Raw genomic sequence first — 27,083 nt, forward strand, 5'->3', positions numbered from 1 at the left:
GCTACTGAGATCCACCCAGGTAATCATTTTGTTAACTAAATGTTTCCATAACCTCAGGCTATCAACCTCAAAAGAAAACCCATTAACAACTAAGTTAATATATATATATATATATATATATATATATATATATATATATATATAAAATATCCAAGTTGGGGTTTTCTATATTTAGAGTAGTAGCAACCAAATGCACCTAATGTGACTGTATTAGAGTGCTGTACCAATAGTTGTTTGGATCCCTATACAGTTTTGTATGGCTTAAAGGGAGAAGGGGCACCTAAGTCATACTAGCTTCTATAAGGGCCTATGGGTCTGGCTGGAGGCCCCTGATGCAGTGCTCAGTGCTGGAATCCAGCCCGTTATGGCACAAGCTTCCGCCCAGCTTCTTTCAGAGTGTGTGTTCCCGTCCCCCCCCCTTACCTTTTCAGGTGGAACTTGAGGTACTTGAGGATTCCTCGGCTCGGCAGGAAAGTACAGCTGAGGCACGTCAGAATCTGCCAGCTGTACAGGTTGCCCACACTGCCAGGGTGGGGCACCTTATTGGTCTGCTTGATGAGCTGACAGTACAGTTCATCCCGCAGAGGCCGCAGGTCGTGGCCTGTCTGCAGGATGCCCTGGATGATGGGGATGGGGTCGGACATGGACTCCAGTTGCTGGAGTGAATTGAATATCTTGATAGCTTCATCCTGGAGGGTTGTGTAGCCTTTGTCTTTGAGCACTAGAAAAAGAAAATCAACAGCCATCGCTCAAAAGGTTGGAAGTACAAAAAAGGAAGGAGTGATGTGGGGGGCAAACAGCCCCTTCCTAGTGCAGTGTCCACCCTATTTCCCGTGTATTCGAATCAGCTGAGCAAAGCGGGAAAAAGCGGTGAGGGGACTGCCCTGCTCTGTTGTGCAGCTGAAACGAGCACACGAAATGCTCACTTGAACTTGAACTCCAGCTGGGCAGCTTCCTCACTTAGAAAGCAATACTGTCTAGGACCTCTTGACCTTGATTTAATCCATTATAGCTTAAATCATTGCAAGTCAGAAATGCATTGAATGCAACAAACACCACAAACTCTAAACCCCAGAGCTTTTGCCTCATGTACCGCAGATTTGACCTGAACTTCCCACAGGCCGCTGCTGAGCAGCATCGTGCTACAAAGCCATTTCAGGGTGAAGGAATGAACACACACAAATAACTGGACACTGTATTGAGAAGTAAAGATAGAAGGGATGTAATGCAGGGAGGGCTATATGGGTCCAGCTTCACACCACTGTGAAGCACAGAGGGCTGAATGGGTCCAGCTTCACACCACTGTAAAGCGGTACTATATACTCTGAACTCATGGAGAGTGTTAGCATTCTCTGATGTCCCTTTGAATCTTGACTTCAGTCTATTTTACTGACTCTTTCCTGCCTATGATGACGTAGGAACTCCGCATAAGCAACGCTTCTGTGTTAAGAGCTGAAGTTGACAGGAAAAACCAAACCACAGGCTCTGAGGATCCTAATGGCTTCCTGAACTCACAGTTGAGATTTATGTCCCCGTAGGGGAGAGGCAGGAGCGGCGAGTGCAGGGGGTGATGCGTGTATCGAAGGATCGGGTTCCGCTTGTAAATCTGCTCCACCACGTCGGAGTTCAGGCAATTCTCCTGGAACACAAAGCTGACATTTAATGAAAGCAAGGAGCTGACTGTGGGAGCTCACACTCAGCAGATCCGACCATGAGCCCGCACACAGGACTGACTTCCCGAGAAGAAAAATCTAGTGTTAATCATTCCCAGCCAACGCGAATCCAGGACCGTGAGCAAGGTTGGTGGCAGCTGATTAGGCATTGGTTCTTTCAAACAGCATACGTTTACTGAACAACTAAGCCTACAAGCAGCAAATAGCAATTTAATGAAATCAATGAGATTTGTTGTTTCTGGCTATTTCGAGGTAGCCATCCAGGGATCCTGTGTGCTCTGGATCAATCTGGGCTTTTTTTTCAGAGATTGGCCAGAATACACACCAACAAGCACTCTATGGATGAGCCATATCGCCAGCCCTCCGCTCTGGGCTCTTTGTATATTGACTTCTGTGGCCTAGGACTGAGCACTGAGAAGTGAATTACTGTCGCTTCTAAGAGGTCCCCAACTGGGGCTGAGGTGACCCTGGGATGGTTCGGATGGTCCCTAACCAGTTCACACACAACCTTCTGTCTATATATAGAGTGCCAAATTCTAACACTTTTATAGAGACAAACATTTTTAATGTAAAATCTCACTGAGACTCTCAACTGAAAAATATGCAAGCATGAGCGAGAACTGAACCGGTGAAATCCTGCGGTCTTTTCTGCCAAGGGAAGACTTCACAAGGAGCTCTTGGGCTTCTCTTCTCACCTTAATATCTTGGATCAGCTGCTGGGTGGGCGTGTCGATTGGAGCCTTGGTATCAGTCACATTTTGAATGGCACTGGACCACCGAGTGGCCTCATTGAGTAGTTTGGTGTAGAGCCGGTAACAGTGTTTGCGCCCATACACAGTGACATTCCAGTAGCCTGCAAGGCAGTGCAGCACACATATGTCAACATCACCCTCTGGGACCAAGGTTTTAATCCCAACCAAGGCTTGTACTGGAGCCCCGGTCAGCAACACAAGAAGCGAAGTCTTAATCAGTCGTTTAACTCAGTAAACACTGGCGTTCTACACATGCTGTGTCTGGCACTAGGCATCCAGTGACAGAAAACAAGTGTCCCTGGCCTGGTGGAGTTTGTAGTCAAGAGGAGACAAATACTAAAAAAGTCCAGAATTAAATACTTTAACAAAAGCGGACTCTCAGAAAAAGAGTGGGTGCAGGCTAATGCCCTGCTCTTGGGACTGGCACAAAAGTCAGATTACAGCTCATTCTAACATTCCTTCCAGCCCCTGCTTCAGCCTGCCCCCCAGCAAAGAGCGCTGCTAGATACTGTATGCCCAGACAAGATTCGTGCTACTGCCCGCATCCGACAAAAACAGAGCAACTGTATTTTAAAAAGCCCCAAATCATAACTAGAGACAGAAATCAAACTCTTATAGTGCCACAAATTAGGGGAAGAACCAAAACAAATCTGCCTACTTAGCTGTTTCTTATGCACTAGGCTAACATACAATGATCTGGAAAGCCTGTATGTATATTGCTCTTACCAGTATCTTTCCCAGCATCTTTACCAGCATCGTGCCCCCCAACAAACTGTCTTCGCTATAGCTTCAAATACAAAGCATTCAGAACCAACCCCAGCCAGCCTCAGGACATAGATCAAGAACAGAAACTTCTTTTGGAGAGGAAGGATCCACACTACACTACGTAGACATTTATCCCTTCACACTGGAGCAAGCCCCGGCCTCCTGAGACTTGTCACCCTGTGTCTCCAGCTTGGCTATGCTTCACCCTGTGGCCTTAAGTACCTGTCTCCTTGAATATCTTCTCGTCAGGGGGCACAACAGAGCACAGGCTGTTGAGGACCAGGGTGCCCAGTTTCAGGGCGTTCTTCTCCGAGCTCTTGTAGTAATCCAGGGAATTGTGGGTTAGGACGAACCAGCGCTTCTTCAGCTTCAGAGAGGACATCTTCGGACTGTTCTTCACTTCCTTGTGCAGCCACCCTGGAAGAGAAGGTTGAAGTGGCTGTCAGAAAACCATCAGGAGGGGCTGGAGGTAAAGAATAGCAGCAGAGGACTTTAGGGATGGACATGCTTGAGGCCCCGCCCCGTGACCCAACCATAGAAGCAACAAACGTGAGGCAAAACCCTAAGTGTCATGCCATCATTTACATCTATAAAACATTAAATAAGAGCTTCAGTTTTACCTATTGGCTAGAAAATGGTCATAATAGTTGCCTTTTTTTTTTTCAAATTTTTTCAGACAAACTTGGAGAAGGTATTTGAAGTCAGGAGATGGCTCTGTGACATGGCACTTGCTGCACAACTACGGGAGTCTGAGCTTGCAGTCCCAGCATCCATGTAAAGAGCCTGGGCATAGCCGTGTGTACCTGTTATCCTAGAGATGGCTGTGACACAGAGTGCTTGCTGCACAAGCATTGGAATCTGAGCTTGCAGTCCTAGCATCCATGTAAAGAGCCTGGGTACAGCGGTGTGCACCTGTTATCCTAAACAGGAGGATTCCCTGGACCTCAGTGGCCACCTAGTCCAGCTGCACTGATGGTTTAGTGAGAGCCCCTGACTTAGGAAGACATGGAAACACGGCTGGCAGTCACCTCTCACGATGAACTCCTGGCCCTCCACCCTGGTGTCACCCTTGGACCTCTGCAGCAGCGTTATCCAGTGGTGCATCTCCTCTGGCGTGTCTGCGTTGCAGTGCAGCACCCGGTTGGCCGTAATGATCACAAATGAGTTGGGCCTGAGAGATGAGACGGGAAGAGAAAAAGGCGGAGCCTCTTAGACCTAGTGTGGGCTTTACCGCTGTCTACACCAAGGCTTCACGGCCGTTCCCCTGGCGTAGGGGTCCCTGGGAGACACTGGCATGCTATTTATATTTCGTATTAAGGCAGACCTTACTCATATTTCCGTGGCATTTACTTTATGCATCATTAACCTTCAAACTTGGAGCAAAACACTCATCCAGATAAGTCCTGAGAGAAAACATCTCTTCCCTTAGACTTTCCAGAACAAACTAGTCCCGGGGAGGCAAAATAAGGTGGTCATGGGGGATTTTTTTTTTTGAAAATGCATCTCAAAAACCAATTTCTTCCTGCCTCCAGATATAGCCTTGGATAATATTTCTGTGGGTTGAGAATGAAATACCAGACAGCGGTAATGGAGGAGGATTAGCAACTCGGAGTCGGGAGAACATCTTATGCCCTTGGTTGTGCCTGGCACAAAAAGCTACTTGGGTCCATGTTTTCAAAGCCACCCAACAGGGGCTCATTTCCCAGTCAGGGATAAAGTGATAATGGAAACTTGCTTTGTCCCGCAGCTCCCGTCTGTCAGTGCTCAGCAGCTCTCTCAGGACTGTGCAGACACTAATTTCATCAGCTACCTATCCTACTATGAATTCTCCTGTCTTGTGAGCTTCAGTGTTCACTGTAATGAAGCACTACCAGAGTTCATGAAAGAAAGGTTAACCGGACAGACTGCCTGCCTCAGCTAAAAGCTGTAGTGGGGGTGGCGTACATCTTTAATCGCAGCACTCAGGAGGCAGAAACAATTGGATCTCTGTGAGTTTGAGGCCAGCCTGGTCTATAGAGTGAGTTCTAGGACAGGCAGAATACACAGAGAAACCCTTCTTAAAAAAACTAAATGAATCCAAACCAAACCCCTGTGAAGGATTCAGAAAGGTGGGAAAGCTAGAATATCAGAATGCCAAGTTTTCCGCATGGGTCATCCCCTGTGTGCGGGTTTGAAAGAAATGGTCCCCAAAGTGAGTGACACTATCAGGAGTGTGGCTTTGTTAAAGTAGGTATGGGCTTGTTGGAGGAAGTGTGTCACTGTGGAGGCGGGCTTTGAGGTCTCATATATGCTCAAGCTTCGCCTAATGTCTCAGACCACTTCCTGTTGTCTGTGAGTCAAGATGTAAGAACTCTCAGTTTCTTCTCTAGCACCATGCTTGCCTTGCTTACTGCCATGATGATAATGGACTGAACTGTAAGTGAGCCAACCCAATTAAATGTTTTTCTTCCTAAGAGTTGTGGTGGTCGTGGTGTCTCTCCACAGTAGCAGACAACCTGATGAAGACACCCTCCAGGCTTGCTGGGGTGGTGGGTTTGTAAAAAGCAAGAAGCAGGCTTAGTAAGGTAAAACTTAAAGTAAACACGAAGAACTTTGGGTCTTTGGTGCTGACAGCATGGGTGTGAACATTCCTAAGCCAGGCATAAGGTAGGTGGTGCAGCTTGACTTCTGGAGACAAATGATCCCCATCTCCCAAGAGTCTCAGAGACCTCAGAGTTCTCACTCTGCCTGGAAGATGCTATTATTATTATTATTTATTACTATTATAAGTTTTAACACACTCATATTTACTTTCTGGCTATCTTAACTGGGTAGCAGTCGGTTCTAATTCTGACTCTGGCCCTAGAACAACTAAGTCTGCCAAGGACCAAGAAAGGAATTTACAAGCGGCAACAACAGACAGGGTGTCAACCAAGCCAACCTAAAGACAGTTTGCCTTGAAGGTCAAACAGGGAAAGCAGAAATGTCAAGGACAAGGCTTATGGTTGGATTTACATCTATTATGTCTATTTTACAGGAATAAATCATCAAGGTCATTAATTTTTAGAGAAAGGAACACTACAGACTCCGTATGCAGGAGTACTATTTTCCTAAACAGTCGTTTTCTTGCTGTAAGAATTTCAAGACTTGGGCTGGAGAGATGGCTCAGCAGTAAAGAGCACTGGGGCTGCTCTTCCAGGTCCTGAGTTCAATTCGCAGCAACCACATGGTGGCTCACAACCACCTACAATGAGATCTGGTACCCTCTTTTGGCTTGCAGGCATACATGGACACAGAATACTATATACATAATAATAAATAAAATCTTAAAAAAATAAGAATTTCAAGACTGTTAGGTATGGTGGCTCACACATGTGGTCCAAGAAATGGGGAGGCTGAGACAAGAGAACTGTCCCAAACTTGACTCCATCCTAGGCTAACATAGCCAGGCCCTGTGTAAAAAAAAAACATGAAGAAAAGATACCCCTAGTAGATCTTTCACATAAACACCATGCTCTTCTTGGGCTGCAGTTGGCATTTGAAAACGGAATGTCAAGATCTGGCTTCTCATTGAGCTTAGCCACTGAAGTCACCTTCTGGATGACTGCATGAGGGGGTTGCTAAGGGTTCATACCGAGCCTGGCACAGGCAGCAGCGGCAAGGCCGCCTCTGGGGATGGGCAGATGTTCTGTGTCTGTATTGAGCTTACCTATCAGGGCTGTCCGAGGCGCACACAGAATCAATCAGCCCCACATCCAGTGTGCCCTGGAAAGGAACAAAGGAGATGGTGAGGGAGGAGCCCGAGCTGAATGACATCACAGGACATCCCTAGGCTGTAACTCTTCAGACCACAAAGCAAAGAAATGCCTGCTTTTTTCGGGCGAGCTTCAAAATGACAGTAATTTTGAAGAAAAGTTGCCACCCTTTAATGAACGACAGTCTCTAGATGGGGCACGGGTGATGGATGGTCCGCGCCTCAGAACACATGGTCATCTGTCAATCCCTCTGGTTAGGAAAATGTTTTTACAGAAGACACTCATCAACTTTTCAAGTGTAAATTTACCAATCCTTTACTAATTTAACAATTACTCTGCAAAGAAAATTTGGATTTTAAAGTTTTCTGGGCCGGGGGATTAAAGAATGTGGCACTCTTGCAGAGGAGAATTTACTTCCCAGCACCCACACTGGGTGGCTGACAGTCTCGGAAAACTGCAGTTCCGCGGGGATCTGAGGCCCTCTTCTGTCCCGACAGCTACTGTAGCATACATGCAGACTAGCCTCTTAAATACAACTAAAAATAAACACATTAAAAAAAACCCAAACTGTATTGTAAAAAACCTTACATAGCTAAACAAAAAAACCTCATCTTTAATTTTTAAAAGTCACTATAAAATGTTTAAAAATTAAAATTTCTTTAAAAAATGTATTGTTTCCTCATGGGGAAATAAATCTTTATTTTTAAAAATAATATAATATATAATAATATAATTTCCTGTGTGTTCGGAATACAAAAACTATTATTTTTGATTCTTTATAAGTTTTCCAGTGCTTATGTAATATCATGAAAATTGTGATTTTTTTTTTTAAGATTGAGGTAGAGGATGAGGAATGTTGCAGAACTCACCTGTGATTTTTCTTTTTCTATGTGAGATTTTAAACAGAATTTAAGATTTTAAATAGTCCTGTTTTTCTCCGTAACCATTATTCGTTTACTTACAAAGATTACCTAAATAGATCCAGTCCCATCCTCTTGTCCAAGCTGACTTTTTCCCATCATCATCTCTGGACACCCCGCCTCCCCCAGTAAGTATACACTCAACCATGGCATTCTGGGGGTTCACTACCTCTGGACACCCCACCTTCCCTAGTAAGTTTACACTCAACCACAGCATTCTGGGGGTTCGTCACCTCTGCACACCCCACCCCGTCAGTGTTCACTCACCACAGCATTCTGGGGGTTCGCCTGCTCATCATGCATCTCTCTGATCTCCTGGTCTGTGGATGAGTGGACCTGACTAAGCACGCTGAACCACTGGCTGTGGAGAGAAGAGGGCAATGGTCAAGGGTGGCCAAGCGCAGAGGGGCAAAACAATGCTTTTCCACGTTTTCTGCCCACAAGACATCTCTTCTGAGCAGCTTTGCTTGCAATTTGTCTGTTTCTCACAGGCAGGTGGAGGTACGTACTATCACAAGCAAAGTTAAGAAATCACCCAAACTGCCTTTATCAGGATGTATTGTTACAGTAAGTCTCCCCCCTACCAGACTCAGACATCAGTGAGTACCAGGCTCATGTCCTACAGGACACCAATCAAGAAAGTCAACAATGGAGGATAAACTGCCTCAGATCAAGTGCTTTCCATGGCCGGCCAGGACTTCCAGCCAAGTGAATAAAAGCACAAGGGAGGTAGGAATTAAAGCAGGGGCTAAGTCAAAAGCAGAAAACTATTTTGATCAAAATTCTTCCATCTTCACTCCAACTGGGTCTTCTCACTTTAGTCTCACCATGATCAGAAAAAGGAAAACCATGAAAAGCAAAAGGCATGCCAATTCCAGAGAAACCCAAGCAGAACAAAATTCCTGCTAGAACCGGGAACTGAGACATACAGAGAGAAAATGACCTAGAACAGACAGACAGACAGACAGCACTGATTACACAAACACAGAGTGGGAGGGAGCGGCCACGGCACCCTTCTCCTCTCAAGGCTATTCTTACATGTAATAAACACACACTACTGCTAAGCAGGACACGGAAGAAAGACTGGGTGTGCATGGGATATTTAAGTGGGAAAATAACATCTCCACATAAAGATAGCTGTAGAAATTATTTACAGCAAAAACTAAAACCTGCTTCCTAAAATCCCTGAAGGAGAATCTGTTAGAGTACAAAGCAAGACCTCCTCATGTGCCCTTGCGGCATCTTTCTTTGACCAGAAGGCACCTTGCAGTCATAACCTCAAAAAAAAATTCCCTAAAGCAAACACTGTAACATACATAATTCAAGATGTATGCTATATCAACCACATACACATGCACACACGCACACATAGCAAAGAACAAAACTGTGGTGCTTTCCATTTCTATTGACACTCTTACAATACACAAAATTTCTTATGAATCATTTATAACTTAAAATCTGTAACGGGATTTTTTTTTTAAATGTGTTCCACTGGACAGGGGAAAAAGGTTTTGACTCAAACATCCCAAATGTTAAATTTAGCAGGTTCACAATGGCACAGAACAGAGCGAGCAGCTGCCAGATGACTGGCCTGTAATCCGGCTGAGCACTTGTGGGCAGTCCCTGGACCACAGAGAGCCACAAGTGGTCTCTAGGAGTCCCAGACAGAAGGTTAGGGCTGTAATTTCAGGTTTGCTTGTTTCTCCAGTTTGTGCTGTAATTTATGAGTCCAGTTAAGGCTTCAGTTTGTTCCCTTGGGAAGAACTACTTTCTGGTGTCTGCACCATTCACATAGCTGCCACGGTGTTACAGCAACTTAAAAACACTCCAAGGGTGGCAGGAGGCAGTGAGAACACAACAGAAAGCTCTGAACACAGGAGCAGAGTCCCTTGTTGTCTTGCCCATAGAGTACCACCCCGCACTGCTCAGAGAAGATAACAACCTCTTCCACCAGAATCCTCGAGTCCCACAAAGACCCCAAAATGTGTCCTAGACACTACATGACCATGTGCCGTTTTATCGCTGAAGAGAAATGTCACTTTTCCCCAGCTTCGTCCCCTCCCTACGCTCAGTGTTCCTGCATGGAAACTCAAGGTTCAAAGACAGGCAGCTTGCACCAGCCAAGTGGGGACTCCACTTTCCCCTCACCTCAGCCAGAGATTTAATGAAGCCCCTTCAGGAACAAATGCAGGGATGGGGTAATGCATCCATTCGACAGAACCGAGCTTACATCCTATTATAGTGTGTTCACCTTTCTCTGTCACTCAGTCTGCACAGTATAAATGATACCCACCCACAGGACTGACGGAGAAGGAAATGAGCTCATACTGCCTGCAATACAGCTGTTAGTTAACAGTGGTTCACTGACTCCTTCAAGGTAGAGCCTTTCAGACCCTCTGCACGCCACGGCGTATCACCATCCATTCAGCAGACAATCGCTAAGGCAACCGACCGCTCTTTACATCTCTGGACAAATTCTTTGCTTCTGAGGCTCAGAAACATCCAAAGTGGGGGCTTCCAGTTTCATCTGTACCAGACGCTAGCAGCAACAAAAGCTCCAGTTTCTGTCTTGTCTAGTGACACCTGAAGCTGGAAAAGGCCAAACTGCTGTACTTAAACAAGAGACCCTAACCTTCATCTCCTATGCCTCCTAAACTGTTCTGATTGAAAACCTAACTAGAAAATGAAAACCCCTTTCACGGCAACAGAGTAAACAGAGTTCACACAGGGCTGGTGCCTGAACTCGGGAGAGGATGTAACGAGGAGGGAGGCCATCCCGCGGCCCTCACCTGGCATCTTCAGGGGACTCTGCGATGAGATGGAAGGTCCTGTCAGCCATGATGATGTCGATGCCGTTCTCTTTGCTTGTGTTGTCTATGATCTCCCTGCAAGACACAGAGGCAGCAGGTGGAAATCAAGCATTGCAGAACGACCAAGCTGGGAAGTGTTTAGAAATTACATACCACGCCCCACTCCCCTATTCATGCAAGATTTCTTCTGAGACTCCTAAGGGGTATCCGAGACTGCGGACAGTAGTAAACCTCACAAACACTATGGGACACCCTGCCCCCGATAGTGTTGAGTGTCCCTGGCCCAGAATACCTGAGACCAAGTGTTTTACAGTTCAGAATGGGACCTGACTCTAAGCATGGAATGCATTTATGTTTCAGATACACACAGCCTGCAGGCATTTGTTTTACGCTAAGCAGAGGGCATACTACGGTGCTATGCTCCAGCTTCCAGAATGCAATGTCATATGGTGCTTTCCACACGCCTGAATTCTGACTGTAATTCATCATGCAAGATCAGAGTGGAATTCTCTACACGAGGTATCCCAGTGGCATTCAGAGTTTGGAGACCTTTAGATTTTGGATTTCCCGAGTGGGGGCATATAACCCACCCAAGCATCTGAACTGGAAAGCTTGCTTCGTAAATTAGACACAGCAAGGGTAATCACCAATAGAACAGATGCTATATCCCAAACATCTCCATTTCTCTCCCACTAAATAGGAAATGTTTCTAATTAGTGTCTTTTGACCACAGTTAACTGAAATCATAAACATGAATGAAAACAAGGCCAGATGAACAGAGCACATTGTCACCAGCCTTTTTTTAGCGACCTCTAGGGGGAACCAGACTCCTCTGTGTTCCTAATAGTGGGTCTCCAGTGGGGTTAGGGATGGGGTGGGGAGGGAGAAGGGTGAGGTGTTTCCCGATATCTCTGCAGAGATCTCTTATCACAGAGGACATCCAATGTCTAACTCTGCTCAAAGCCTAGAAAAGCCTTCCTCTGGCTCCCATCTTTGATCTACAATAGGAGGAAACCCAGAGGGGAGCCTAGTATGGTATGAGTGCTTTCCCTACTTGATCTCAGCTGCCGCGGCTTGAGGATGCCTCTCCCAAGCTCCTATGTCAGATAGGTTATCAACCTTCTTTTTGTCCCCCACCCCTTTCTCTGTAGCTCTGGCATTGCACCCAGGCCCTGAGCAGTTGGACAAGCACTCTACCACTGAGCTATATCACATTGGTGTTTTACTAGACAGGGTCTCAAACTGGCAAGTCTCCTGCCTCTACCTTTACAGTGAGGATTCGGGACATGTGCTACCTGGTATCCTTACTCCCCCCTGAGAGCATGCATTTTGCCACTTTCCCAAATATTTGTGGTTTCCTGATTTTAAGCAGTATGGGTACAGGTTCTTCCAAACAATTATTTTTTTTTTAATACTTAGAATTTATTTAACAAAAAAAAGCTGCCCCTAAGCCCCCCAAATTTTCTAGACACATTAAATTTTAATAATAAGAGTTCCTTGAAAGTCCAAAGCTTTGGTTCTAAAAGGGATTATTGGCAGGAAAGAAGGCTGTGTGGAATTCATATTCCAGCTCAGTTCTTCTCCTGAGGGGAACCACAGGTGGGGAGTTAGTAAGCACAACACGGATAGATGATAAACGATTCATTTCAAAATGTACCTGTCAATCAACTCTCCATTTAGCTGTTGGCTGGCAGCCAGAGTGAGGAAGAAATAGAAGGGGCGAGCTGACCCGCAGGAGGGCTCTCAACCAATCACCTCACACACATTCTTTCCTAGTTTACTGAGATAGGGTCTTATCATATAGGTCAGGCTGCTCCCAGACTCTCTAGTAGTCCAAGCTGGCCTCAAATTCGATTTTCCTACCTAAGCCTCCCCAGAGCTGAGTTTAGAGATGTGTATTATAACTGGCTTTATTCAAACCAACTTTCTCTGCATACACATCATTATATTTCTAGTCGATATATATATATGTGTGTGTGTGTATGTACACACACACACACACATATATATGCTCAAGGGTCTATCTTCCAAGTGAAAATCAACATCTGGGTGTAATTTAACCTCAAATAAAAAAAATAAATGATTCACAGATTACCTCGTTTCCTAGTTCTTTCACAATTTAATCCACTAAAGTGAGTTGTTAAGTCTGTCGGAGAACCTATGCTGGCCCACTGCTGCAGAGAACTCGTGGGCTGGGGACACACACAAAGGTTACATAAAATGTGTCAACAAGAACAGAGAGAACTGCCACACTACACCCCTAGGCATAGCGTATCTTTCCTTTAGATACCTCACATGGCCTGCAGTCACCTTGACAGCGTAGTTCTGTGTCTGTGCTATCGTCTTGCTATTTATCAGTGCTTCCTTTTCCTTGCTAGTTGGTGGTGGTGTGGGGACTGGGAACTGAGCGCATTGGCACACATTAGCAATCTCAGAACTGGGGAGGCAGAGACAGGAGAATCCCTAGGGCTTGCTGGCCTGCCAGCCCAACCCAATGCTCCAGGCCCCAATGACAGACTATCTCTGAAGGAAAGCTTCTGAGGAATGGCATCCCACACTGATGTCTGGTTTCCATATACACACATGCATGAGCGTGTGTGCAAACACACACACACACACACACACACACACACACACACACACACACACTTTCAAAAATGAAAACACATGCCCATCAGTACAATCCAGAAGCCAGGCTGCAGGAACATACTTGGCTGTCCGGACTTCCACAGTGCCCTTGAGCTTCTCCTCGCTGTCGTTTTCAAAGTACATCAGCTTGGACTGGCGCAGGACAAACCAGCGCCGCTTCCAGTTCCTCCTGGACAGCGTGGAGGAGCCTCCACCTTTCTTGTGTAGCCAGCCTTGCTTGAGGGCCTCCTGCTTGGAGCGGAACCACAGGAAGGTCTCATCCTTGAGGACACACCAGCGGCGCTTCCAGGAGTTCATTAAGCCACCTGTTCCCCCAAGAAGGGGCAGGGAAAGGGTTACGGAGTCAATAAAACCAAGCGACAAAACCCACATAGCTCATTCTGAGCCTTGCCTCAGCTGACAGGCACTCATAGACCCTTCCAGAGTGGAGGAGGGGCTTCTGGTTTCTGTCCAGTGGACAGAAGATGATCCAGCAAAGACGGGACATCCTAGAATGTTGCTCCTCCTCAGTTAGCTGAGAAATCTCATTAAGCAGCCCACATAAATGTAATCCGTGACTGATCATCGGCCCAGGAATGATTTCTGAAGAGCCCCAGAGAAATCAATCTCCCCTTACTTGGCAGATGTAGGAGCGAGCATTGTCAGTTCTAGAACTCGTGATGGAGTCTCAATCTAGAGACTATGAAAATACTGTGTTTTGGGCAATGTATCTTCTCATAGAAAAATATCATCATCTGAAGATGGATTATAGGTGAAAAGTAACAGGCTGAGACTATCACAAACAAGCAGGAGTGGAGAGGGACGTCCATCAGACTAGGAAAGAGAGAAAGGGCAGGTGGAACTGGATCTAGCCTACCTACCTTCTTTCCTTCCGTTCTTTTTCTGTGGGACTGGGGTCTAACCCAGGTACCTATGCATGCTAAGCAAGCTGGTATATTCCACTCCAGCTCACCCCATTTTTCAGTCTTTATTTTGAGATAGGGTTTCATTCCAATGCCAATGTTGCCCTCCTGCTTCAGCCTTCTGAGTAGAGGAAATAGCACTACATACCAGCACACCTGGTGGGAAACGTTCTTGAACGGAGATAACATAATGAGAATACATACATGGCTATCTTTCATAGGGTGAGGTGACCTTGGCAGCCAGGTTCACTCACAGATATGCAGCTGGCATCTTACCAGCCACACTCAGAAGTCTTTCACAATGGCACATGGGAGAACACAACCTATTTCTACCTCTCACTATAAAACGGTTCATACTATTTTCTTTTGATCAAACCGTGACCAAAGCAAGGGACACATGACATGGAGACTTAAGGCCCAAACAACAATGTATTCCTCTTCAGTCAGAAAACACATCTAACAGACCCTTTCCTGGAGCCAATGGAGAGCCGAGAGAGCCCCTCCCCCCACAAAAATACCCACTCTCCCTCCTCAGACTTTGGAAGTTCTCCACTCAGCTGGCTGAGACCGCTGGTGACTAAGCCAAGGCAAAGCTGTTTCTCTGCGCAAACCTGCCAAGGACTCTCACGATGAAGCATGATGATTGTTCAGATTTGTGACTTTAATCTTCATTGTTCAAAACAGGCCCAGAAGAAACCTCAGCACAAGGCTGTTCTGTGGTCGCTTTATCTTTAAGTGATAAATCTTAGTCAAATGCGTCAATAGTAGTGGCTGTGCGGGCCTCCCTGCAGCTGCTCTTCTGCTCAGAACACATGACTGTATGTTTATGATTTCAGGGTGACACTTGGCATTGGATAACCAACAGGGAGGCTTTCCCTGGAGAGGACAGGTCCCCTACTCAGTGTGGCTAGTTTCCTATAGTTCTTTGTTTAGGATTGGGCCCTCGGAAACTTCCTGCTGTGTCCACTGCACTTGGGCACGCAGGGGGCCCTGTCCTTGAGACTTTCCTCCTTGGTCAACACTCACTGAGTGCTAAGTGTCTTAGGAATTTCCCAGCATTCATCTTTCCAAACAGTGACTTCAGGCAACAGAAGTCTTCCCCAAGCTAAACCCGGCAGGAAATTTATGAGCACTTTGCAGATATTTGGCTCACAGTGAAAACTGAAATAACTGAACATGGTCATTGGACTCATGTTTTAGAAAAGGCAGGCAGGTGGACACACACGAATTTGTGTGTGCATGTGTGAGCGGGCAGGGAAGAAAAGGGCTGGATATAACAAAATCCTTGCTGATAGCGAAATCAGGAGAGCAAGGCTTGCAGAATCAGGGATGAGTGCTTTTGTTGTCATTCCGAGGCCCCGTGCTCTACTCCCCGCTCCCCACCACCCCTAGCCTAGGACCCTACAAGAAACAATCCATCTATATTAATCTGCCAGCCAATCCCGATGATGACTGGTTTCTCACTGTGCTTGACTCTTTGTGAGGACCCAGCACCACACATGATCCAAGCACAAACTTAAGACCTGAACTAAAACAATTCCTAAGTGGTAGGTGCCTCCAGGTTTTTTGATGCTTAACATTTAAGTGCAGCACATTTGATATTGAACAGCAACTGGAAGAGATGCCCAAAAATCTCATGGTGCAGCAGGTGTGAGCTGGCTATGTCCCCACAGCTGTCAACACATCCTTCCAGGTCTTGTGTGTGTGGAGGAGGGACACAGCCGCTCTGGGACCGAGTTTCATTAAACTCGGTCCCAGAGCCTTCACAGCAGTGACCGAGTTCACATCTGAGTGTGAGTGAGAAAGAGGTGACACAAGACAGGTGAAGAGTGGGATGAAAAACGGACGCTGCATGCTCGCAAACTCTGACCTATCACCCGGAACCAATTCAGAGGAGTCAAGGCCACATTCATCAGGCAGTAGCAGCCACACTGCCCCAACGCGACCCAGGGTTCTTCATTCACCTAAGTGGCCCGTCACTGGTGACAGGTGAGGGCTGTGCTGACTGATTCTCCATAGCTTTACCCCAACCCAGGCTGTGGGGGCTGCAGGCTGTACCTTTCATGTACAACCCAGGCTGTGGGGGCTGCAGGCTGTACCTTTCATGTACAACCCAGGCTGTGGGGCTGCAGGCTGTACCTTTCATGTACAACCCAGGCTGTGGGGGCTGCCGGCTGTACCTTTCATGTACAAAAAGCTGTGGAAATAGGGCAGAGTGACGCAGCTGTACACAGAGTCTCGCCGGTAGGAGAGCTCGTCGTCCGTGTCGAACCTGGAGTCAAAGTCCTCTTCGCTGTCTTCGAACTGGACCAGGAGACAGAGAGGGAGAGGCAGCGGTGAGCAGGGTGTGGGAAGCAAGCGATGAAAACACCTGCCAACTAAACATCAACATAACTGGAGCACACTCCCTATCCAGGCCATCACAGTTTGGGGCCATCTGAGGAATTCAGAATTACAGAGTACTCAGCCCTTAGGGTCAAGCTATGAGCTGACCTGATACCTACAATATAAATTGACCTCAATTTGAAGGCTCCCTGCTAAAAAGATGTTTAGCCAGGAGGTGGTGGCACACGCCTTTAATCCCAGCACTCAGGAGGCAGAGATGGGCAGATCTCTGTGAGTTTGAGGCCAACCTGGTCTACAGAGCTAGTTCCAGGACAGCCAGAGCTGTTATACAGAGAATCCCAGCCTTTAAAAACAGGGCAGGAGGAGATACTTAAGGGTATCATTTTAATCAAGCCATGCCAAAGTTACTCTTCTTTAAGTTGTTATACCAAAAACATGGCCAAGTCTGAAAAAGTAAAGACAGTATTTAATACATAACAAAAAGAAAAAACCTAAGAAAACTTAAAAAAGAATAAATAAAAAACCCAGAAAATGAAAAGAACATTCCTCCCTTATCAAGATTATAAGAAATACACTGTTTTTTTATGGACTATTAAGTTATGGTCAGGAAATTCTTCAATACAAGGGACTCGGGCCAGCTTAAGCCAGGTATGTCTGTAGATGGCTTGGATGAAGGCCAGTTCTGGGCTCCGCACTGACCTCATTTTGAAAAAGAAAGGAGTTGAAGAGTTTCTTTAAGAACACAACTGACATCTTTAGGGGTCCTGTCTTAATGCAGCAGTGTGGTAGAGGGTGGGGCACCTCTACTCTCAGTGACAAGAGGACAGATACTCACCGAGGACTGGGCCCCTTCCGAGCTGAACCGGTACGCTCCAGAACTGTTGTAGGTGCCCACAGAATACCTGTAGTCTGGGGACCACTGGCTCCCATAGGAGTTGGAGAAAGTCACGCTGCTGCCGGAGGTGATGGCCCCGTCCTCGTAATCGTCCTGGTCACAGTCGTAGTCGCCATCGGGGGAGGGTAGGTCCCCGTTGTTCTGGGGCATACAGTAGGTAGACTCCCCACTGGAGGAGTTGTGCAGGCTGGCAGAGTCCTGCACGGACGGAGCAAGCAGTACCGTGCTGTCGGCACTGGGGCTGGTGGGCACCACCGTGTAGTTCATGTAAGGGTCCTCCTCCGAGGAGTCATCACTGGTCCGGATGCCGCTGGTTCGCTGGTCAGAGTGGCCATGCTCACTGGGGTTGGGCGAGTCCTTGAAGGCATCGTCGTCAGCCTCGAAACCTTCGTCCACCTCCTCCTCGGGGTAGGGCTGGCTGAAGTTGAAGTTTGGCTTCTCACCGCTGGCCGTCTCCGCGAGTTCATTGAGCTCGCCTGAAATCTCGCTCCCCACGGACAGGGAGCGCTCAATGTTGCGGACACACTCGTCGATCTCGTCGAAGTTGAGGGACTCCAGGAACTCCTGGGCAGCACGGCAGGCCTCGTCCTCCAGCCTCCGCAGTTCCTCATCCCGCAGCTGCTGCAGCTTCTGCAGGGAGGCCTCGGTCAAGGACAGCTCCTGCTGCTCTTTCATGCGCTGGAGGTCCTCGATTTCCTTCTCCAGACGGAGGATCTCCTCCACCTGCTTGTTCTCCCTCTGCTTTTCCAGCTCCCGGGTAAGCTCCGCTTCCCTTTGGCTCTTCTGCAAGGCTTCAAGTTCTTGCTGCCTCCTTGCTTCCTCCTCCTGGACATGGGGGAAGATGGGTTTTAGAATCAGCACCTTCTTCCTTTATACACATCGAACTATAGCCCCACCCAACTGACATGCTGAAGTCCTATCCCTAACACCCAGGATATGGCTGTAGTTGGACCAGGGGCTTTTAATCAGGTGATTAAGTTAAAATGACTAGGCGTCAATGAGGTGAGCCTGTATCCAATATGAATGGTGTCTTTATAAAAGTGGAAAGTGGAACAAACACCAGGAAAGACACATTAAGAACCAAGCATGGTGTAAGGACACAGTGAGGCGGCCACCAGGTCACAGAGAGGCCTCAGGAGAAACCAAGCCTTGGAAACGGCACAGAATGTGATGGCATCCCTAGGGCACTGCCAGGGCGATACCTTACTACAGACAGACCGTACTATTCACGCTGAAATCTCAAGCACTCTCTAAGCCCTGCACCACTGGGAGGGGCGGGTACCAGCAGCATCTCCCCAGCATCTCTGTTATTCCACTACCTCCCGCTTGACTTCCATTCTAAACCCCAGTGTCAAGGGTTGCCGCAGGAAAAAAGTACATAAAGAGCCCCAGATGTAGCCCTGGTCCTTACCTGCTGGGCGCGGAGGAGCTCGGCTTCTCTTTGTGCTCTCTCTCGCTCTCTAAAAAAAAAAAAAAAAACAGAAAAGAAAAACAGCTGGTGAAAACCAAAATCTCCGAAACTGTTTTTCAATGGGACTAATTTTTTTTTTTTTTTTGGCAGTGCCGGTGCTTGGATACTAGGCAAGCACTTGACTGCTCAGTCCGTAAGGTTCTCACTGTGCAAGCATGAGGGCCTCTGTTCAGATCCTCTGCACCCATGCAAAGAGCCAAGCATGCGGTACATATTTGTAATTCCAGTGTTGAAGGAAACAGAAATGAGGAGCCCCTTGGAGCTCGCTGGTCAGTCAGCCTTTCCAGATTGGTAAGCTTCCGGTCCACTGGTAGCAGAGAGAAACTGAGGAAGCTCCCTGACTTCAACATCTGCCCTCCACATCACGCACCTACATGTATGCTTGTTTGTGTGTTGCATACGCATACATGCACGCGCGCTCTTGCGCACGCGCGCTCTTGCGCGCGCGCGCGCGCGCGCGCGCACACACACACACATGGATGGGTGTACTTACTCTGTGTATAAAGAGAACTGTTCACAGACCTGAGTCTTCTGGGCTGTCAAGAACTACTGTTTCACACGAGCTCTCCAAGTCCCCTGGGAATTCCTGACACCCATGAGGGGTGACATTCCCAAGGTCCCCTTATGTCTCACCCAAGCAAGCACATACCTTTCTTCTTCCTCTCGCTTCTTCTCTTCCTCCTGCCTCTTCCTTTCCTCCTGCTCCTGCTTCTCAGCCAGCAGCTGTCTGTAAACCCGGCGAGCCAGCTGTCCTCTGAGTTGCTTCTGGAAGACGATGGCTGCCTTTCTCAAGAGCAAAAATCGCTTCCTCATGAGGAAGGCTCTGTAGTTCTTCTGTATCGTCACTACACCGCAGAGGACCTTTCTATATTGTTTCCTGCAAATGAGATGGCCGTGTAGGAGATGAGGCTCTGGGCTATTCAGATGAGCTTACATTATGACGAGACAAAAGGAAATCACTCAGATTTGGGCCCGGATTCTCATTATGGAGACTGGCAGGCAGAGGAGGAAGTTTAGGCCCAAACAAAACAGAAGAGAAACAAAAGAATGATAATAAACAAAAGAAAGCTAGAATCCTATCATTATCTCTGCTAAATTAACAAGTAACCCGAAGACCAACTTTGAGCAGTCTGCCGCAGGCTGGTGAACACAGCCAAAGAAGATCCCATATGTTTTGCTGTTCGTGTGAAGGCAAGAAAACAAAATGCTACCACATGAAATGGAATAGCCAAGGGCTTCCTGTGGCCTGCAGAGTACACCTGACCAAATGACCATGAGGCAGAGTTGGTAGCACATGGCTTATGTTGGTGGTGGTTTTGGTTATTTTGAGACAGGGTCTCTCTGTGTAGCCCTGGCTGTCCCTAGAACTAGCTCTATAGACCAGGCTGGCCTTGAACTCACAGAGATCCACCTGCCTCTGCTGGGATTAAAGGCAGGTGGTTTCAGCACTTGGGCATGAGGCCAAGCTGACCAACACTGAGTTCCAAACCATCCTCGGCTCACAGTAAGATTTTCTCACAAAACAGCAAAATTAAACAGCCATGAAAGAAGTAATGAGAGAAAGGGTCTCTAGACAAAGCGAGGCAAGTTGAGAATTCTTCATCCCCAAACCTCAAATCTGCAATTTCTTGAATGCTAATAGGAAGCTTAGAAATTTTAGATTCAAGCACTGGAGAAATGGTTCAACGCTTAAGAGCACAGGCTGCCCTTCCAGAGGACCAGGGTTTAATTCCCAGCACCCACACAGCAGCTCACAACCACCCGCAGGCACATAATACAAGGACATACATACAAGCAACAAACCCATGCACATAAAATGAAATTAAGGGCTGGAGAGATGGTTCAGTGGTTAAGAGCATGGCCTGCTCTTCCAAAGGTCCTGAGTTCAATTCCTAGCAACCACATGGTGGCTCACAACCATCTGTAATGAGGTCTGGTGCCCTCTTCTGGCCTTCAGGCATACCCGCAGACAGAATATTGTATACATAATAAATAACTATTTTAAAAAATAAATAAAATGAAATCAAGAGATTTTCCGATTTCTGGGGCTAGGGATGATATAGCTCATAGGCAGAATGTATGCTTATCATATATGAACAAATATGGGAGGGGTCAATGTTTCACACAGTAAAAAAATATTTGGATTCTGGAGTATTTTCGTTTCTGCCTGTCAATCAGTAGAGACCAGGGAGATATTCCAATAAGAAGACTCCAGAATCTGAAATGCAATAAGAGACACCCTCAGGTAGCAGTGCCAAAGGACACTGCCACACCCCAGGGGTTTCAGGATATGCCACAGAGCCAAGCGTGAGGCTTCTAAGTGCGCTCTGCCCAGGTCAGGCTTACTGGGTTGTTGCTGCGGCCACTTATCTGATCTAGAGCTTCATGCCCCTCCCGTGGGTGGGGTTCTTACCTGGCCAAGTAGCCCAAGATGTGCGCTCTGATCACCATGGCTGCGCGGTTAATCTCCTCTTCCCGCCTTTTCTCCAGTTTCTGCTCCAAGGATTCCCGAAGGAAGACCTGCCCACGAGGGAGGCATGTGTCAGGGGAAAAGAACATGGTTGCAGAAGGAGACATCTGGGGACAGCACCCATTCCTTTACTGCCGTCTGTTGCAAACTCCCACAATAGGGCTTTTCAGGACAGGGCATTTTACACGGCTCACTTGCCACAGACCAATACATTCTAAAATCTAATAAAGGTATATGAAAAGAAAAACAAAAAGGCGCAGACAGGAAGTCAAGTCCCACCTTCTGTTGTTATTACTACATTCAACAGGCATGAAGGGATGGTCAGATGGCCACCAAAGTTCCTAATGTCTTGCTTAGGTCATTGTTGCCAGGGCACACTTACTAGCTGCATTGGTCCTAGACTGAATCTGAGTGACAAGAGACACAGAGATCGGCACAGAAAGAGGAGACACCGAGGAGTGAATTCAGGAGAGTCCTGAAACATTATAATTCTGCTATCTTGTGGGAAGCCACCTTCTCTCCATGCCTGCTAAGCAACTGCCACCAGAGTATCTTGGCTTCAAAAGTTTACACGTACAGAAAAGTACTGATACCAGGAAAGCATCTCGGGGCACTGGAGAGATGGCCCAGCGGTTAAGAACGCTTGCTGTTCTTCCAATGTGATCAGGTGGATCACAATTACCCATAACTCCCAGTCCCAGAGGATCCCACATCTTCTGGCCTCCATGGGCACTTGTGCTCATAGGCATACTCCCATACACATAACTAAAAACAAAGTAATTTATTTTTAGAGACAGGATTTGGAGCCTGTCCTGGAACTAGCTCTTGTAGACCAGGCTGGCCTCAAACTCACAGAGATCTTCCTGCCTCTGCCTCCCAAGTGCTGGGATTAAAGGCATGAGCCACCACTGCCTGGCATAAATTTTTTTTTTAAAGGAGGGTGAGGAAGAAATTCTGGGATCTGGGAACATAGTTTAGTGGCAATGAGAGCCTAGTAGACAGTATGGATGAGGTTCTGAGTTCAGTTCAAGCCCCTTCCTCCCCCACCCCTGGTAATTCTGATTACCAAGTTTGAAGTTGGAAATGAAGCGTATTGGTTCAGGGGTTACACACACACCAGGTTCAGAAATGAATAAAAAACTACAGATCCTTCTAGGCTCATTTTGGTTAAGGGTCTCGTTAATCTAATGCTGGTCAAGTTAACTGCATCTCATATGGGTCTTTAGCATTAGTATCTCTCAGTTTTGAAAAGATGCAGACATGAGGGCTTTCCCTCAGTAAAGGTACCAGCTCTCATCTGGAATAAGGGGTTAAGGACCTCTGCTCCAGCAGCAAGGCAGAATGTGGGCTTTACTTTTCTTGTTCTTGGCTGAGGTTTTGGCAACCCAAAGGGTTTCAGGCTCTCTGCTGATCTCACACACAATAGTTGCTGTGGTGGCTAAGATGACACACACGGCATTCAAATTCAAGCTGGAAGACCCTGGGGCTTCGCTTCTGAGGTGCAGGGAGTTGCCTTGCAGATTCACAACGCAAGGGTCTCATTTAATCAGCATTCCTGACTGCCTGGTATGTGTGCATGCACATGCCGTGCGCATGCACACACGCACACACACCCCACATCAGGATGTTAATAACAACCACCGAGCAGGGTCTGGGAACGCTACACCTTATGGACATCACCAGTCCCCAGGGCAGGTGTGGCAGTTTCCCGCCATTCTACCTTGGTCTTCCCCAGTTGCCACTCGCTGTTGGAGGCATCGTAGAGCTGCAGTAGCACAGTGCACTTCCCTCGGATGTCCTCAGGCAGGGCCAGGCTCCGCATCAGCACTTTGTATCTGCGAGAGAGGGTGCATGGTGTTACCTTCTGCTCTCTCCTACCCCTTCTGGAGAGAGAGGTGGGGCGGGTGAGAGGAAAGGGAGGCTCCATCTAGCTCCTTCTTGCCTTTTGTAAAAATCCTGAAAGGGTCTCCGGACAGCATATCCTGCTTTTCGAATCCTCACAGTCTCCAGCATCCCAGAGTAGCGCAGCTGGTTTAACACCACCGCCTGATCAAACTGGTCTGGCATCTAAACCGTGAACAATGGGATGACATGGGATCGTTAGATGACACAGCGCTCACAAGGCCACCCTCACTGCTGTTTCGTGTGCATATACACCTGTAATTTTGAACCGACACAAAATACACAACAGAAAATAAATGCCTGTGGATTCATCACCAACTTCCCCAGTCCCAGCCAAGCCTGCTGCGCCCACCAGCCTCTTTACTGTACCTTCATACCTTTGCCAATTTAATCTCATTAGTAAAACGTTAAGCATATATATGACAGTTTAACATAACTACCATACTGTTACTACATCTTAAACGATACCATCGATCCCTTAAAATATCAATATCCATGTTCAAACACTTGATCATGTCACAAATACACCTCAAAGTTGACTTGTCACCATTTTAAAGTCCACAACGTTATGTAAATACAGTTCTGAATATAGCTCTCTTTGTTAAACTTCTATTTAAGGATAACGAGAGATATTTTCTTAGCTGAAAAAATACAGTAATCAATAAGGAACACACAGGACGGAGATTCTCTCTCACACACATACACACTCACGCGCGCGGCGAGGCCAATACCTCACTGATTGCGAGTTCCCCCAGAGTGATCCCAAGGACACAGAGATGAGACAGGAAGCCAAGCCAAGGCACCTCCTCGGGTGTCTGCTCTCCCGTCTGCACAGCTGCCAGCTGGCTCTGCCGCTGGAACAATCGTTTTTTCAGGGGAAAGCAAAGCGGGTCACTTCCCACTTGCAGCTTTTTGGACGGTGATCCATTCTTCTAACCCAGGCCCCTAGTCCCTTTAATTAACTTGTATGCTGTTATCCTATAGAAGTCTAATAAAAGAACCCAAACCAGCCATACTGTGGAAAAGGCCAAAAAACACAAAGTAGTTTCTTCTCTAACCCTTAAAAAAAAACAAAACAAAACACAATTAGTCATGAACACAGAAGTAGGCTTAAAGCCAGGTTATTCTGCAGCTTCAAAAACTAAAATTCAAATGACGAGGACAACAGTGCACGCGCGTGCGCACACACACACACACACACACACACACACACTGCAAATCCCTCTGATGGAACAGCTGCCCCCATCTCCAGCAGGCAGACTCCTCTCAAGAATGCCTTACACAAACACTGTGGTCAGGTTGTCTTTACTTAGCAGTATTCTAACAGAGTGTAGCCAACAAATTAGGGCAAGCGGCCAGGGACCGGCGACTCGGATTTTTAGTCTCTGCATTTGAACTCTCCTTAGAAAAGGAAGAAAAGCAAAAGGCTCTGAAATCCAAATCCCTGTGACACACTTTAGCTCTGGGTTGAAGTTAGGAGTGTGAGGGTAAGTAGCTGCGCTGGAAGCATTTGGCTGTGACGCTTCTAGCTTGACAGATTTAGAAACAAAACCTTAGCAGCAATGACCTACGAAGAATAGTACAGAATGCATTTACAGAGTGAAGTATTCACAGACTAGCAGACACCTTCAATTTCGTTAATAAATTCAGTGGAAGCGGAGAAACTTTTAACTGGCGTCATCTGAGGTTCCAAGAAGTGAGAATTAGCACTCCTCCTCCAGTTATCGCTGTCCCTGACCCACATTCTGGCCCTGTCACCTTCTCCTTCCTCCACATAATTCCTTAGCCTGGCATCCACGTTATTAGAGCACTCGAAAAGATAGGCCTCCAGGGGCCGCCCCTCTGAACCCGGTCGGCACTCACCATCTTCCTGCGTCTCCGAGGGACATTCCACCTTCTGCTAGGCTCTCGGGCCAAACTTCATACGGAAAACGACTGCCACCCTGACCTTTTCCCCACAGCTAAAGACTTGGAACAATAATGAACACCATTCCTGGGCTTTAAAAAAAGTGCCCGGTCACCATGACAACCCTTTCCACTCCGGGCTAATTAGTGTGGTGTGGTTCTAGGATTCGATACAGTGCTGCGAGGGGAGTGAGGGACGCTGGGAGCTGCAGCTTTCTGCAGACTCCCACAGCCATTGTGCCTCGGCCCCTTCCCAGTAATTTAACCAGGGGAAGGGGGCTCTATAGGCCGATTGTCGCCCTGGGCAACCCGCCTACGGTGGTCACGAGGGGGTAGCCCAGGCTTTCCATTGGTGCTTCTCTTTTCAGTGGCAACTTCCTTTTCTGGTGAATTTAACTTTCAAAGATGTCACAGCTGGAGGCTGGACAAGAAGCATTTTGCTTTTCAAAGCCTGCCTAATGCTTGCTAGTCCTCACTGGTAACCAGTTCTCCCAGCCCTGCTGCACGCAACAAAGACTGCCTGCGGGGCTCTAACAGCCAGGTTTTGATGGGAACAAATAGACTGGATTTTTGGAAGAAGCCTTTCTAACTCCAGGCAATTGCAGCCCCAGCGAAGTCACTAACTGCACTATTATGAAACACCTTCTACGGACAAGATTTTTGTCATTTGGGCTCGTGGAAGAGTCACAAGTGGGGGCTAAATTTTGTCCTTAAGGTTTCTGACGTTTGGAAGGGTGCCAAGGGTGTCACCACTGACTGGGAAAGATGGTCCGTGGACAAAGATACACCCCTGTAAAAGCTAGGCACAGTGACACTTCTGTGAACCCTGATGCTGAGCTTCGTACACAGGCAGATCTTAGGAACTCAGTAGCTAGCCTGTCTAGTCCAAAGCCAGCTTCAGTTGGAGGTCAAAAATAAGGCGGTGGTGCATCCCTGAGTTGGCCCAGTAAAGGTGCTTGCACCGGGATTTGATCCAGGGAACACACACAGAAGAGAACGCATTCCACCTACAGGTATGCCCCTTTCATAAATGAATAAGTAATGGGAGGGCAATAGAAGTTACTCGAAGTCAACTTCTGGCCTCCACATGCACACTCTGGAGAAAGAACATACACACACAGGTGGCACACACACACACATAATACAACAGAGAGTCTAAGTCTGCACTGCAGCAAACACAAACAGAAAGACAAGAATGGTCTTACTTATCCAGATGAACCTACGGGTCATTAGTGGCATTACTGCTATGCTCTCAGGAGGGAATTTCATGCCTGACGTATGAATGCAAAGGTCCAAGGCTGGGGAGTTCAAAGGCCCTGGGGGGTGGGTATGGCGTGTGGGGGGGGGCTACTACCACTAAGTAAGTCTAAGTGGTCAGGCTGTCAAACTGCCTTCTAGATAATTTTAAACAATTAGTGCTGTCCTCAGCTTTGGTCCTTCTATCAATGAGCAGCAGTTAATATAAAGTCATAACTGGTCAAATAGCTAAGGATAAGAGATTGTTGGGTGCTCAGTCCTAAATGATGTAGCTACCCTTCCAAGGAGGAGGAAGGGATGGAAGAAATGTTGGGGGGGGGAAATGACACACACCTGTAATCCCAGCCCTCAGGAGGCAGAGGCAGGTGGATTTCAGTGAGTTCAAGGTCAGCTGGGTCTACAGAGTAAATGCTAGGACAGCCAGGACTGTACACAGAGAAACCCTGTCATGAAAAGAAAGAAAGAAAGAAAAAAAAGAGCCTCGGGCACCAAATGGACTTGCACCAGTTTGGTGTCACAAGGGCCGAAGAGGAAGGTTGGCTGTAGTGGAAGGAGGAGCCCAAACAAGGGAGTGGGCAAAAAACCCCGCCTGCCATGGTCTAGTTTTCACATGGGGCAGAGACGAGATGCAG

General features: G+C 47.2%; 1 protein-coding gene across 6 annotated transcripts in view; it reads right to left on the reverse strand.

Moving 5' to 3' along the window:
• Myo10 (myosin X) overlaps window positions 1–27,083 on the reverse strand; it is a 198,946-nt gene that overhangs the window by 11,974 nt on the left and 159,889 nt on the right. For 3 of the 6 annotated variants that reach the window (XM_075975824.1, XM_075975825.1, XM_075975829.1), the window contains 16 exons: window positions 23,330–23,454; window positions 23,108–23,222; window positions 21,331–21,437; window positions 19,567–19,794; window positions 18,858–18,906; window positions 17,387–18,271; window positions 16,386–16,509; window positions 13,365–13,608; window positions 10,634–10,729; window positions 8,112–8,205; window positions 6,879–6,934; window positions 4,219–4,361; window positions 3,413–3,607; window positions 2,369–2,526; window positions 1,516–1,639; window positions 424–721 (listed from right to left, as the gene is read on the reverse strand). In XM_075975824.1, coding sequence (XP_075831939.1) covers window positions 424–721; window positions 1,516–1,639; window positions 2,369–2,526; window positions 3,413–3,607; window positions 4,219–4,361; window positions 6,879–6,934; window positions 8,112–8,205; window positions 10,634–10,729; window positions 13,365–13,608; window positions 16,386–16,509; window positions 17,387–18,271; window positions 18,858–18,906; window positions 19,567–19,794; window positions 21,331–21,437; window positions 23,108–23,222; window positions 23,330–23,454 — 3,041 coding nt within the window. Of the gene's footprint in view, window positions 1–423; window positions 722–1,515; window positions 1,640–2,368; window positions 2,527–3,412; window positions 3,608–4,218; window positions 4,362–6,878; window positions 6,935–8,111; window positions 8,206–10,633; window positions 10,730–13,364; window positions 13,609–16,385; window positions 16,510–17,386; window positions 18,272–18,857; window positions 18,907–19,566; window positions 19,795–21,330; window positions 21,438–23,107; window positions 23,223–23,329; window positions 23,545–24,020; window positions 24,349–25,152; window positions 25,462–27,083 lie in introns of those variants that run through there. The other 3 variants (XM_075975827.1, XM_075975828.1, XM_075975826.1) reach the window with 3 other exon arrangements.

The sequence above is a fragment of the Microtus pennsylvanicus genome, chromosome 6, assembly GCF_037038515.1.
Source record: "Microtus pennsylvanicus isolate mMicPen1 chromosome 6, mMicPen1.hap1, whole genome shotgun sequence".
In the NCBI taxonomy this organism is placed as follows: domain Eukaryota; kingdom Metazoa; phylum Chordata; class Mammalia; order Rodentia; family Cricetidae; genus Microtus; species Microtus pennsylvanicus.